This window comes from Acipenser ruthenus, unplaced genomic scaffold, assembly GCF_902713425.1.
Source record: "Acipenser ruthenus unplaced genomic scaffold, fAciRut3.2 maternal haplotype, whole genome shotgun sequence".
NCBI lineage: Eukaryota > Metazoa > Chordata > Actinopteri > Acipenseriformes > Acipenseridae > Acipenser > Acipenser ruthenus.
Window position 1 is genome coordinate 111,107 of NW_026707598.1, and position 13,829 is coordinate 124,935.

General features: G+C 45.8%; 1 protein-coding gene across 1 annotated transcript; it reads right to left on the reverse strand.

The window, feature by feature from the left end:
• Positions 1-5,991: 5,991 nt before the first annotated feature.
• Positions 5,992-10,650, reverse strand: LOC131727807 (epsin-2-like). The gene is made up of 5 exons (XM_059019087.1): positions 10,037-10,650; positions 8,614-8,781; positions 6,833-6,948; positions 6,384-6,483; positions 5,992-6,035 (listed from the first exon to the last, which is right to left on the reverse strand). The coding sequence occupies exons 1-5, from the start codon at positions 10,386-10,388 to the stop codon at positions 5,992-5,994; spliced, it is 780 nt and encodes a 259-aa protein (XP_058875070.1). The 5' UTR covers positions 10,389-10,650.
• Positions 10,651-13,829: the final 3,179 nt, after the last annotated feature.

A 13,829-nucleotide genomic window follows, 5' to 3' on the forward strand; every position in this document is an offset into this window, starting at 1 on the left:
GAATAATGTTCCCTTGTTAACATATTGAATTCCACCCACTCTATATAGAATGAACTGATTCAGCTTCATAATAATTGCAAAAGTCTATACCGGAAGCCATAATCATAGTCCAGTCGTATTTCATGTCAGATTTCGAAATGTCACTTTTTTTTTTTCAATGTCAGTTTTTCGTTCAGTATCTGGAAAACTACAAAGCGCTGGGTGTGGAATTCAATTCCTCACACAGAAAATAGGAAGTTGAGGCTTTCATTACACCCTGTGTTAATGACAAGAAAGCGCTGCCATAACACTGTCAATAGGGCGTATAAAGGGATTGATTCACCTGCCCAAACGCTGGTCTGCTGGACTCAGTTTAGTTTCAATCACGCTGATGAAGGCACTAGAGCCCCAAACTAGAGCTGGTCTGCTGGACTCAGTTTAGTTTCAATCACGCTGATGAAGGCACTAGAGCCCCAAACTAGAGCTGGTCTGCTGGACTCAGTTTAGTTTCAATCACGCTGATGAAGGCACTAGAGCCCCAAACTAGAGCTGGTCTGCTGGTCTCAGTTTAGTTTCAATCACGCTGATGAAGGCACTAGAGCCCCAAACTAGAGCTGGTCTGCTGGACTCAGTTTAGTTTCAATCACGCTGATGAAGGCACTAGATCCCCAAACTAGAGCTGGTCTGCTGGACTCAGTTTAGTTTCAATCACGCTGATGAAGGCACTAGAGCCCCAAACTAGAGCTGGTCTGCTGGACTCAGTTTAGTTTCAATCACGCTGATGAAGGCACTAGAGCCCCAAACTAGAGCTGGTCTGCTGGACTCAGTTTAGTTTCAATCACACTGATGAAGGCACTAGAGCCCCAAACTAGAGCTGGTCTGCTGGACTCAGTTTAGTTTCAGTCACGCTGATGAAGGCACTAGAGCCCCAAACTAGAGCTGGTCTGCTGGACTCAGTTTAGTTTCAGTCACGCCGATGAAGGCACTAGAGCCCCAAACTAGAGCTGGTCTGCTGGACTCAGTTTAGTTTCAATCACGCTGATGAAGGCACTAGAGCCCCAAACTAGAGCTGGTCTGCTGGACTCAGTTTAGTTTCAATCACGCTGATGAAGGCACTAGAGCCCCAAACTAGAGCTGGTCTGCTGGACTCAGTTTAGTTTCAATCACGCTGATGAAGGAACTAGAGCCCCAAACTAGAGCTGGTCTGCTGGACTCAGTTTAGTTTCAATCACGCTGATGAAGGCACTAGAGCCCCAAACTAGAGCTGGTCTGCTGGACTCAGTTTAGTTTCAATCACGCTGATGAAGGCACTAGAGCCCCAAACTAGAGCTGGTCTGCTGGACTCAGTTTAGTTTCAATCACGCTGATGAAGGAACTAGAGCCCCAAACTAGAGCTGGTCTGCTGGACTCAGTTTAGTTTCAATCACGCTGATGAAGGCACTAGAGCCCCAAACTAGAGCTGGTCTGCTGTTTCAACGTAACTCCACTCAGTGGCGCTGTCTGTGAGCTAAGAACCCCCCTGCTCAGTTAGAATGAAAGCAAAATACTTAAAGGGGAAGTCTATTTAGCCAATTCTTTTAAAGGGAGTTTTTTTTTTTTTCTCATCAGGTTCACTGGAAGGCTGTCACGATGGCTCCAGAATTACAGGAATTAAAAATTGCAGAACCTAATCCTTAGCGGTCTCAAAAAGTACAGTAATCAAAGAAACATGTGCAAAAATCACTCTGTGGCTAGGTGGCGCTAGAGAGTCCATACCAATGCACTATTGAACTAACCTTTCAACTCAGCTTTCTGCACAATATCACTGGCCCTACCTTTAAAGAAGCTAATGAGAGGTGAGAGAATGGATTTTAAAGATGGTCAGCGCTCCTTTAAAGGGAGGGACCAGCGATACTGTTAATAAAGCTAATAAGAGGTGAGAGAATGGATTTTAAAGATGGTCAGCGCTCCTCTAAAGGGAGGGACCAGCGATACTGTTAATAAAGCTAATAAGAGGTGAGAGAATGGATTTTAAAGATGGTCAGCGCTCCTTTAAAGGGAGGGACCAGCGATACTGTTAATAAAGCTAATAAGAGGTGAGAGAATGGATTTTAAAGATGGTCAGCGCTCCTTTAAAGGGAGGGTCCAGCGATACTGTTAATAAAGCTAATAAGAGGTGAGAGAATGGATTTTAAAGATGGTCAGCGCTCCTTTAAAGGGAGGGACCAGCGATACTGTTGATAAAGCTAATAAGAGGCAACAGATTTCAAAAAATCCCTCCCACACACACACACAACGTATATTAATATTATAAAGAGCGCACCTCCAGTCTGGAAGGGGTTGCTTATCCGCTCCACGGTCGCCACGGCTTCCAGACTGACCAATCCCGAGCCGGCTGTGCCTAAGAAGCTCTCGATGGGCGTGGCCTGCGCGCAGGAGCAGCCGAACTGACTCCCGCAGGGGGCCAAGCTCCTGGACTGAGAACCGGGGAACAAACACACCAAGGAGGTGCAGGAGGCTGGAGCCATGCTGAGATCTGGGAAGAGGCTCCTGGATGCTGGAGGAGGGGGGGATTCGGGGAAAGTGGCCCAGTTTCGAGAGCTGTGCCTGGGGGGAGCAGGGTGAGGGGTGCAGGGTACAGCGTGTGGTTCTTTGTTGTTGAGAGTGGTGACGGTGATGGAACCTGGGGAGGAGAGAGAGAGAGAGATTGGGATTGCAGTATTAATCAAGTCCAGGGAGGTGAATCAGACTCCTATTGCACAGCAGTGTGATCCATTCCAGGTTTTACTGCTACCAGCTTGATCAGCCCCCAGTGTGTCTAGCTAACAAGCTCAGGTGTGTCTTATTATTAAACTCCTAGTGAAACCAGGACTGGAAGACGCTGAGAGAGACTTCTAGTGGAAACGTTTGCCATTGAATTTACACTGAAGACGCTGAGAGAGACTTCTAGTGGAAACGTTTGCCATTGAATTTACACTGAAGACGCTGAGAGAGACTTCTAGTGGAAACGTTTGCCATTGAATTTACACTGAAGACGCTGAGAGAGACTTCTAGTGGAAACGTTTGCCATTGAATTCACACAGAAGACTCTGAGAAAGACTTCTAGCGGAAACGTTTGGCATTGAATTCACACAGAAGACTCTGAGAAAGACTTCTAGCGGAAACGTTTGGCATTGAATTCACACAGAAGACTCTGAGAAAGACTTCTCTGTCTGTAAAAGGTCAGGGCAGAGCTGCAGGTTACAGGAAGCCTTCAGAAGCCTTTGGTTTCCGCTTCACTGTAAGAACTCGGTTTCTCTGTATGTCTCATAGTCTCATGACTAACGTGGCTGAGTGAATTGGAGCTAGTCTTTTTTCACATGTGGTTTTTCAAGCTCGGAGCAGCAAAGGAAGGAAATGCTGTTTGCCACATTTGCAAATGCAGTGCATGAGAAGCATCTATAAGTCTAGTAAAAAAAAAAATAATCTGTATATTTAGAATATCTAGTTTATTTCCAGTGCAAACCTAATCTAATCTACAGCTGTGGACAAAAGTTTAGCAGCATCACCCTCTATATAGAATGAACTCCCTCAGCTTCATAGAGTCCAATGAAAGCTGCTGAATAATGTTCCCTTGTTAACATATTGAATTCCACCCCCTCTATATAGAATGAACTGATTCAGCTTCATAGAGTCCAATGAAAGCTGCTGAATAATGTTCCCTTGTTAACATATTGAATTCCACCCCCTCTATATAGAAGGAACTGATTCAGCTTCATAGAGTCCAATGAAAGCTGCTGAATAATGTTCCCTTGTTAACATATTGAATTCCACACCCTCTATATAGAATGAACTCCCTCAGCTTCATAGAGTCCAATGAAAGCTGCTGAATAATGTTCCCTTGTTAACATATTGAATTCCATCCCCTCTATATAGAATGAACTCCCTCAGCTTCATAGAGTCCAATGAAAGCTGCTGAATAATGTTCCCTTGTTAACATATTGAATTCCATCCCCTCTATATAGAATGAACTCCCTCAGCTTCATAGAGTCCAATGAAAGCTGCTGAATAATGTTCCCTTGTTTTTTTTTTAGCGATATCATTTTGTAGTTTCTTTTGATAACATCACCATGTTAAATAATAAAAGATCTAAGTTATATTCATATAGTTTTTAATTTAATTTTACATCATGTCTCAATCCTAAAATTCTAGGTGATGCAAAACTTTTGACCACAGCTCTAAAACTGAAGCTACACAGAATTCAATATACATAGAATTCAATATAACAACAGGGCCATAGACAGTGAATGCAAATATAACCCTTACAGTGCTTCCACTGAAGCTGAATCAAACACGATAGGAAACACATTTCATTTTTATTAGTCGCTTGCTGACAGATTTCCTTTGTGACAGTAAGTGGTGGTCTGTCTGTGTCTAAGACAGGAGGAGAGAGAGAGACCGGATGTGATGGGGTGAGATCTAGTCTCTCTCTCCCTCACTCTCTCTCTGTCTGTCTGTCTCTCTCTCCCTCTCTCTGTCTGTCTGTCTCTCTCCCCCCTCTCTCTCTCTGTCTGTCTGTCTGTGTCTCTGTTTCTCTCTCTGTCTGTCTGTCTCTCTCTCGCTCTCTCTCCCTCTCTCTGTCTGTCTGTCTCTCTCCCCCCTCTCTCTCTGTCTGTCTGTCTGTGTCTCTGTTTCTCTCTCTGTCTGTCTGTCTCTCTCTCGCTCTCTCTCCCTCTCTCTGTCTGTCTGTCTCTCTCTCCCCCTCACTCTCCCTCACTCTCTCGCTCTCTGTGTATCTGTCTGTCTGTCTGTGTCTCTGTCTGTCTCTCTCTCTCTGTGTATCTGTCTGTCTGTCTGTGTCTCTGTCTCTCTCTCGCTCTCTCTCTCCCTCACTCTCTCTCTCTGTGTCTCTCTCTCTCTCTCCCTCTCTCTCCCTCTCTCTCGCTCTCTCTCTCTCACCTGCTGTCTCCGCGGTCTGTTTTCTCTGGCCTGCTCTTAGAGGGTCGAACTCTGCAAAATCCTCTGCTGGTGTGGAACAGACTGGGAGAGAGAAAGCAGTGGGGTTTGAGGAGCTCAGTGGTTAGATAAAGAAAGCGCTGGGCTGCAGTGTGGAAGGCAGTGGGGTTTGAGGAGCTCAGTGGTTAGATAAAGAAAGCGCTGGGCTGCAGTGTGGAAGGCAGTGGGGTTTGAGGAGCTCAGTGGTTAGATAAAGAAAGCGCTGGGCTGCAGTGTGGAAGGCAGTGGGGTTTGAGGAGCTCAGTGGTTAGATAAAGAAAGCGCTGGGCTGCAGCGTGGAAGGCAGTGGGGTTTGAGGAGCTCAGCGGTTCGATAAAGAAAGCGCTGGGCTGCAGTGTGGAAGGCAGTGGAGTTTGAGGAGCTCAGTGGTTAGATAAAGAAAGCGCTGGGCTGCAGTGTGGAAGGCAGTGGGGTTTGAAGAGCTCAGTGGGTAGATAAAGAAAGCGCTGGGCTGCAGTGTGGAAGGCAGTGGGGTTTGAGGAGCTCAGCGGTTAGATAAAGAAAGCGCTGGGCTGCAGTGTGGAAGGCAGTGGGGTTTGAGGAGCTCAGTGGTTAGATAAAGAAAGCGCTGGGCTGCAGTGTGGAAGGCAGTGGGGTTTGAGGAGCTCAGTGGTTAGATAAAGAAAGCACTGGGCTGCAGTGTGGAAGGCAGTGGGGTTTGAGGAGCTCAGTGGTTAGATAAAGAAAGCGCTGGGCTGCAGTGTGGAAGGCAGTGGGGTTTGAGGAGCTCAGTGGTTAGATAAAGAAAGCGCTGGGCTGCAGTGTGGAAGGCAGTGGGGTTTGAGGAGCTCAGTGGTTAGATAAAGAAAGCGCTGGGCTGCAGTGTGGAAGGCAGTGGGGTTTGAGGAACTCAGTGGTTAGATAAAGAAAGCGCTGGGCTGCAGTGTGGAAGGCAGTGGGGTTTGACCAGTCAAACTGGGTCGACTGGTTTCCATCCCCGCTGAGCTCTCATTTACTGAACGAGACCCTGAATCGAATGTCAGTTTAATTAAAACGTTTGTAATTGTGTTCAGCTCTTACACGCTTGCAGATTTCAAGTTAGCCGTAACATTTGAGAAGAAACTTCTGCAACTTTTTAGGAGCTGAGAACAATTAAAAAGATCTAATTCAGCTAATTCTGAGTTCGATTCAGGGTGTGGTTCAGTAATTGAGAGCTCAGGGGATGAAAAGCAGCCGACCCAGCAGGGGCTCGGAGGAGCTGCTTCAGTAGATCTCTCTGTGAACCTCGATGAGCTTTTAACAAGAAGATTCAAGGAGGGGACAACAAACTGAAGCAATGCAAGAGATTGCAAAGCCAACACCATGAACGATACAGAACGGGGAGGAGAGAGAGAGAGAGAGAGAGGGAGGAGAGAGAGGGGGAGGAGAGGGGGGGGGGGCAGGGGGGGTTGTTTCATTTTGCACAGCCCTGTTTATTGTGAGGATTTTACCTGCTGGTCTCCACGGGTCATTGTCTGCCTGCATCAGAGTGTGCTCCCAGGGGTCACTGCTCATCTGGGATGGGGGCGACAGAACAGAGTCCTGACTCTCCTAAAAAACAAGAGACAATATCATAGACTGTAATAATCACTACAACCCTGATTTAAACTTCGCATAGTAAAAGCACAGTGATAGCTAAAGCATGGGGAAGCATTGTAAAGCACAGAGAGGTCTGGTAAAGCATAGGGAAGCATTGTAAAGCACAGAGAGGTCTGGTAAAGCATAGGGAAGCATTGTAAAGCACAGAGAGGTCTGGTAAAGCATAGGGAAGCATTGTAAAGCACAGAGAGGTCTGTGCCTTAGGGAAGCCCGGCCAGACCACAGGGGGCGCTGGTGAGCCGAGGGCGCCCTGGCTGACCCAAGCCCTCCAGTCTCCAGTTTATTCTCGAGTCTGGTTCACCGTTTGCTGCTCCTGCTCCTCTGTGCTTTCAGCCAATGTGATCTGCAGCTGCATTTCCTCTTCGGGTTTGGATTGAGGACAGATCTCTCCTAGTCTCAGCTCTGCCATCGGACAGCCTGCAACACAGGGAAGGGATAAACACAGCCAGCCTTCAAGGTTCAAATCCCAGCTCAGCAACCGACTCGCTGCGTGTGTGCGTGTGTGTGTGTGACCCTGAGCGAGTCGCTTCACCTCCTTGTGCTCCGTCCTTCGGATGAGACGTCAAACAAACAAGCTCCTATTGGAAGTGACTCTGCAGCAGCCAGACTCCCTGTGTGTGTGTGTGTGTGTGTGTGTGTGACCCTGAGCGAGTCGCTTCACATCCTTGTGCTCCGTCCTTCGGATGAGACGTCAAAAAAACGAGCTCCTATTGGAAGTGACTCTGCAGCAGCCAGACTCCCTGTGTGTGTGCGTGTGTGTGTGTGTGTGTGTGTGTGTGTGTGTGTGTGTGTGTGTGTGTGCGTGTGACCCTGAGCGAGTCGCTTCACCTCCTTGTGCTCCGTCCTTCGGATGAGACGTCACACAAACGAGCTCCTATTGGAAGTGACTCTGCAGCAGCCAGACTCCCTGTGTGTGTGTGTGTGCGTGTGACCCTGAGCGAGTCGCTTCACCTCCTTGTGCTCCGTCCTTCGGATGAGACGTCAAACAAACGAGCTCCTATTGGAAGTGACTCTGCAGCAGCCAGACTCCCTGTGTGTGTGTGTGTGTGTGTGTGCGTGCGTGTGTGTGTGTGTGTGTGTGTGTGTCCCTGAGCGAGTCGCTTCACCTCCTTGTGCTCCGTCCTTCGGATGAGACGTCAAACAAACAAGCTCCTATTGGAAGTGACTCTGCAGCAGCCAGACTCCCTGTGTGTGTGTGTGCGTGCGTGTGTGTGTGTGTGCGTGCGTGTGTGTGTGTGTGTGTGTGTGTGTGTCCCTGAGCGAGTCGCTTCACCTCCTTGTGCTCCGTCCTTCGGATGAGACGTCAAACAAACAAGCTCCTATTGGAAGTGACTCTGCAGCAGCAGCAGCAGTTGTTGATGATGCAGAGTTCACCCCTCTAGTCTCTGGAAGCAGCTTTGGAGAAAAAGCATGCGCTGAACGACTCAATAATAATAATAATAATAATAATAATAATAATATTCTCAATGCATCGGTTATCGTTGATTATCAACAGTCTCGTTCTCCATATAAGATCTCAATGCTGTCATTGTACAGTCCTGTACACAAATACATATTGCAGTGATTTATATTAATAAGGGACAGAGGGATTCTTAAGCTGAGGGAACACGAAGCTACTGTGGTTGTTTTATTATTAATGAGTCACTTTATTAAGAGTCACTTCCAATAGGAGCTCGTTTGTTTGACGTCTCATCCGAAGGACGGAGCACAAGGAGGTGAAGCGACTCACTCAGGGTCACACACGCACACACACACACACGCACACACACACACACACACACACACACACACACAGGGAGTCAGTAGCTGCTGCAGAGTCACTTCCAATAGGAGCTCGTTGGTTTTACGTCTCATCTGAAGGACGGAGCACAAGGAGGTGAAGCGACTCGCTCAGGGTCACACACGCGCACACACACACACACACACACACACACACACACACAGGGAGTCAGTGGCTGCTGCAGAGTCACTTCCAATAGGAGCTCGTTGGTTTTACGTCTCATCTCTCCGCGTTCCTTCGCTTGATGATGTTTTTGAACTGCTCCCCCCGTGACCCTCGTTGTGGGGTGCGACTGCGCTGACCTGGGCAGTGGAACTGTGCTCTGTCCCTCTCTCTGTCCCTGTCCCCGCTCTTCAGTCCCACGGCCAGCCTCTGTCTGGTCCTGAGGGCCGCTTCTCTCCCTCTCTGAAGGGCCGCCTCATCCGACAGCAGCTGCTCCACCTGACGGGCCTTCACGCGCACAGAGAGACCTGAGCACGAGTGTGTAAGAGCAGAGCAGGCAGCTGTCAGGTGATGTATCTGTTTAACACACTTAACGGACACAGAGTCCCTTGATATATATATAAGCCCCAGAGCAGTTAGCTGTCAGGTGATGTACCTGTTTAACACAGTTAACGGACACAGAGTCCCTTCATATATATATATATAAGCCCCAGAGCAGTTAGCTGTCAGGTGATGTATCTGTTTAACACACTTAACGGACACAGAGTCCCTTGATATATATATAAGCCCCAGAGCAGTTAGCTGTCAGGTGATGTATCTGTTTAACACAGTTAACGGACACAGAGTCCCTTCATATATATATAAGCCCCAGAGCAGTTAGCTGTCAGGTGATGTACCTGTTTAACACAGTTAACGGACACAGAGTCCCTTGATATATATATAAGCCCCAGAGCAGTTAGCTGTCAGGTGATGTATCTGTTTAACACAGTTAACGGACACAGACTCGCTTATATATATAAGCCCCAGAGCAGTTAGTTGGCACCCTTGATAAAGATGATCAAAAAAGACTGTATAAAATAAACAACACCAGTACTGAGCTTTACTGTAATTTTCCAACATTATTAATGACTCAATGGAATCAACCAAAATTACACATTTCTCAAATTAGAAATTGATTTCCAGTGAAGTGTCACAGTTATTGGCCCCCTTGTTTTCAGTACTCTGTGCACCCTCCCCTTGCAAGGAGAACGGCACGGGCTCTTTTTCTACAATGTTTAATGAGATTGGAGAACACATTGGGAGGGATCTTAGACCATTCCTCCATACAGAATATTTCCAGATCCTTGAATCCTGGACTGCCCTCTTCAATTGAAACCACAGGTTTTCAATGGGGTTCAAGCGAGTCTGTGTCCGTTAACTGTGTTAAACAGGTACATCACCTGACAGCTAACTGCTCTGGGGCTTATATATATATCAAGGGACTCTGTGTCCGTTAACTGTGTTAAATAGATACATTACCTAACAGCTAACTGCTCTGGGGCTTATATATATATATATCAAGGGACTCTGTGTCCGTTAAGTGTGTTAAACAGATACATTACCTAACAGCTAACTACTCTGGGGCTTATATATATATATATATATATATATCAAGGGACTCTGTGTCCGTTAACTGTGTTAAAATTGATATATAAATATATATAAAGCCCCAGAGCAGTTAGCTGTCAGGTGATGTATCTGTTTCACACACCTGACCCACAATGCAGTGCTCCAGACCCTCACCCTGGTCCTTGCCGTCCGGGTCGATGTAGTGGAATCGCTGGAGGTCCCGGATGCAGGCGCCGTGCTCCCTGGCCTGTTGAGCCACTCTCTCGGAGCCGGCGCGGAGCAGGTAGTCCAGGAGGAGGAGGGACTTGAACACGTGACGCCAGCTCCGCCCCCCGTGGCTCAGCCTCTCCCACAGCGCGGCGGTGATCTCCGCCAGCCCGGAGACGCTGTAGGTCAGATCGGCGATCTCGGACATCAGCGAGCTGGACGGGCCCCAGGGGTCGTTGGAAGTCGCCTCTCGCACCTTGATCTCGGCCTCCGAGTATTTCTTCACCAGGTTCTTGAACTGACGTCGGAAAGACGACATTTTGTTTGTGTGTGTGTGTGTCCGCGTTGCGGGAGCGATTTCAGAGGCTGCAAAGAGAAAACAGCACCCGCGACGAGACGAAGTGAAAAAAAAACAACTTTTCAGCGTCTTTAGAATAATTTCAATGACAAACGTTTCCACTAGAAGTCTTTCTCAGCGTCTTCAGTGTAAATTCAATGGCAAACATTTCCACTAGAAGTCTCTCTCAGCGTCTTCAGTGTAAATTCAATGGCAAACGTTTCCACTAGAAGTCTCTCTCAGTGTCTTCAGTGTAAATTCAATGGCAAACGTTTCCACTAAAAGTCTCTCTCAGCGTCTTCAGTGTAAATTCAATGACAAACGTTTCCACTAGAAGTCTCTCTCAGCGTCTTCAGTGTAAATTCAATGGCAAACGTTTCTGCTAGAAGTCTTTCTCAGCGTCTTCAGTGTAAATTCAATGGCAAACGTTTCCACTAGAAGTCTCTCTCAGCGTCTTCAGTGTAAATTCAATGGCAAACGTTTCCACTAGAAGTCTTTCTCAGCGTCTTCAGTGTAAATTCAATGGCAAACGTTTCCACTAGAAGTCTTTCTCAGTGTCTTCAGTGTAAATTCAATGGCAAACGTTTCCACTAGAAGTCTTTCTCAGCGTCTTCAGTGTAAATTCAATGGCAAACGTTTCCACTAGAAGTCTTTCTCAGCGTCTTCAGGTAAATTCACAACATTATTCAGCAGCTTTCATTGGACTCTATGAAGCTGAATCAGTTAATTCTATATAGAGGGGGTGGAATTCAATATGTTAACAAGGGAACATTATTCAGCAGCTTTCATTGGACTCTATGAAGCTGAGGGAGTTCATTCTATATAGAGGGGATGGAATTCAATATGTTAACAAGGGAACATTATTCAGCAGCTTTCATTGGACTCTATGAAGCTGAGGGAGTTCATTCTATATAGAGGGGGTGGAATTCAATATGTTAACAAGGGAACATTATTCAGCAGCTTTCATTGGACTCTATGAAGCTGAATCAGTTCATTCTATATAGAGGGGGTGGAATTCAATATGTTAACAAGGGAACATTATTCAGCAGCTTTCATTGGACTCTATGAAGCTGAGGGAGTTCATTCTATATAGAGGGTGATGCTGCTAAACTTTTGTCCTCATCTGTACATGATGTATCGTAATAGAGGTCTGTATCGCTTGTGATACGAGACCACAGCATAAAGAACTACAGCTCCCAGCATGCCTCACCATTGCCGCTGGTGCAGAGGCATGCTGGGAGCCGTAGTCCTAGCCAGCAAGTTCATTCCACAGGGTGATGTAATGTTTTTGGCAAGAGCACAAACCAAACCAGGGTAATTGCGTGTAACTAAACCCCAAACCATCCCTCACACATATATTTCTTTGTGAGGAAAGCCGTTCAAACCAAAACTATACAAATATTTTATTTATAAAAACAAATAATAATAATAAGATGCGTCGTTGTTTTAAATTGGGGGGGTTTCGTTTTTATGCCAACCGCAGTTTACCTTGAAAAGTAGGTCTGTAGTCCAGCAGTGGGTTTTAAGGGTGAAATCTACATTGAAAACGTGAAGTCTCGTTTTGTTACAGCTAGGGCCACGGAAAATTCACGGTACTTTTTCAAGAAATTCACGAATGACAATTAAAAAAAAAAATTTCACGGATTGTCACGAAGTGCCATTTTATTTTAAAAAAAACATGAATAAATAAATAAATAAAACAAGTTTCTATTGCAAGTTGCCTAAAATTAATACCGCATCAAAGAAAGTCACCGAGGTTGAAATATTTACTGGTAGCTACTGACTCAACATTTGCATTGTAACGTTTAAAACAATCTTTTAAAATGTAACAAACAAGGCTCGTTTAAATGTGTTGGCTTAAAGTAACAAGCAGACAAAACTGATTAAAACAAAACAAGTTTGAATGACAAATTCGTCAACAGTGTCGAGTTTTGTAAACATTTAAAACTATGTTCACACAGTAATTGAACGGACTATGTTGTATAGCGTTAAAAAAACGTTTTTTTTTAAATTATTAATCGATTATAATAGACGTAGTTTAACTGTGTTTGTGAATTTATAAATTTTAATGTCGTTTTGAATTCCTGTCAACAGGCCAACTGTACAGTAACTTGTAAATTATTTGAATAATATATCGATATATGTAGATAAACAACGTTTTTATTTAACTCAGATTTAATTTCTTAAATGATATCTTCCGACCATTCGTTGTGTTTGGCTGTTTTCAATTTCAATATAAAAGCGAGTATCGAAAATTGTAAAAGAAACGGCCGTTAATTTAAAACTTACCTTCCCGCTTTCAAATTCCGTTACGATGACAACGTCTCGGACCGGGAGGGGCTTAAAACCGCATCATCCAATCGGCGCGCTCGTGTGGTCGTGAGTATGGTGATTGATAACAAGGCAGGCCAATCGTTTTTTTCTTTTTTTTTTTTTTTTTCAAAAGAACTTTTAAGAGGCAGGGTTATGCAAATAAAAAATGATTGATGGCTGTTGATAACCAATTAAAGTGCTTCTCTGTTCATCAGGTCTAACGTCAACACTCCCAACTGTCTCGCATTGCATGTTTGTAAAACAGGTGTGTGTTGCATTGAAGATCATTGAGGGTATAGTGAGCACACTGTGGTCCCATTCTACCAGCCTCACCCCATTGTAGCTGCCCTATACTTGTGCTACCATTGCCCCTCAGTGTAATACAGAGCCATTGCAGTGCCGCTGTCTGTCTGTCTGCCATTGAAGATCATTGAGGGTATAGTTAGCACACTGTGGTCCCATTCTACCAGCCTCACCCCATTGTAGCTGCCCTATACTTGTGCTACCATTGCCCCCCTCAGTGTAATACAGAACCATTGCAGTGCCGCTGTCTGTCTGTCTGCCATTGAAGATCATTGAGGGTATAGTTAGCACACTGTGGTCCCATTCTGCCAGCCTCACCCCATTGTAGCTGCCCTATACTTGTGCTACCATTGCCCCTCAGTGTAATACAGAGCCATTGCAGTGCCGCTGTCTGTCTGTCTGCCATTGAAGATCATTGAGGGTATAGTTAGCACACTGTGGTCCCATTCTACCAGCCTCACCCCATTGTAGCTGCCCTATACTTGAGCTAACGTTACAGTGTTTAAAGTCTTGGTTAGGGTTTGTCAACAGCTTTTTAATATTTCACTTTTCTGTGTGCACAGGCTGTGTTGCATTTTCACTGGCAGCTCTGCAGACGCCTTTTTGAGGTTTTTGCAAGCAAAAGGAAGCTATTAGGCTTTCCTGAGTTTTGCAAGAATCTTATCTGTGTGCGCTGCACCTCAACGGACGTGATGAGAAAGCGGCGAGGTGCATTTGAAGTATTTCTGTTTAAGGTAGCTAATTCAACAGCCTCTCGTTCCTGCCTTTCAGCTTCCTCTGGGGGCCTGGGGGCCGATCTGGGGGGCT

Coding starts and splice junctions, on each gene's coding strand:
- LOC131727807 (XM_059019087.1), bottom strand. CDS start 10,388: ATGTCGTCTTTCCGACGTCAGTTCAAGAACCTGGTGAAGAAATACTCG. Junction 6,484..6,832: donor AGGAGCAGGAGCAGCAAACG/GTGAACCAGACT, acceptor CTTGTTTTTTAG/GAGAGTCAGGACTCTGTTCT. Junction 6,036..6,383: donor TGACCCGTGGAGACCAGCAG/GTAAAATCCTCA, acceptor AATTGTTCTCAG/CTCCTAAAAAGTTGCAGAAG.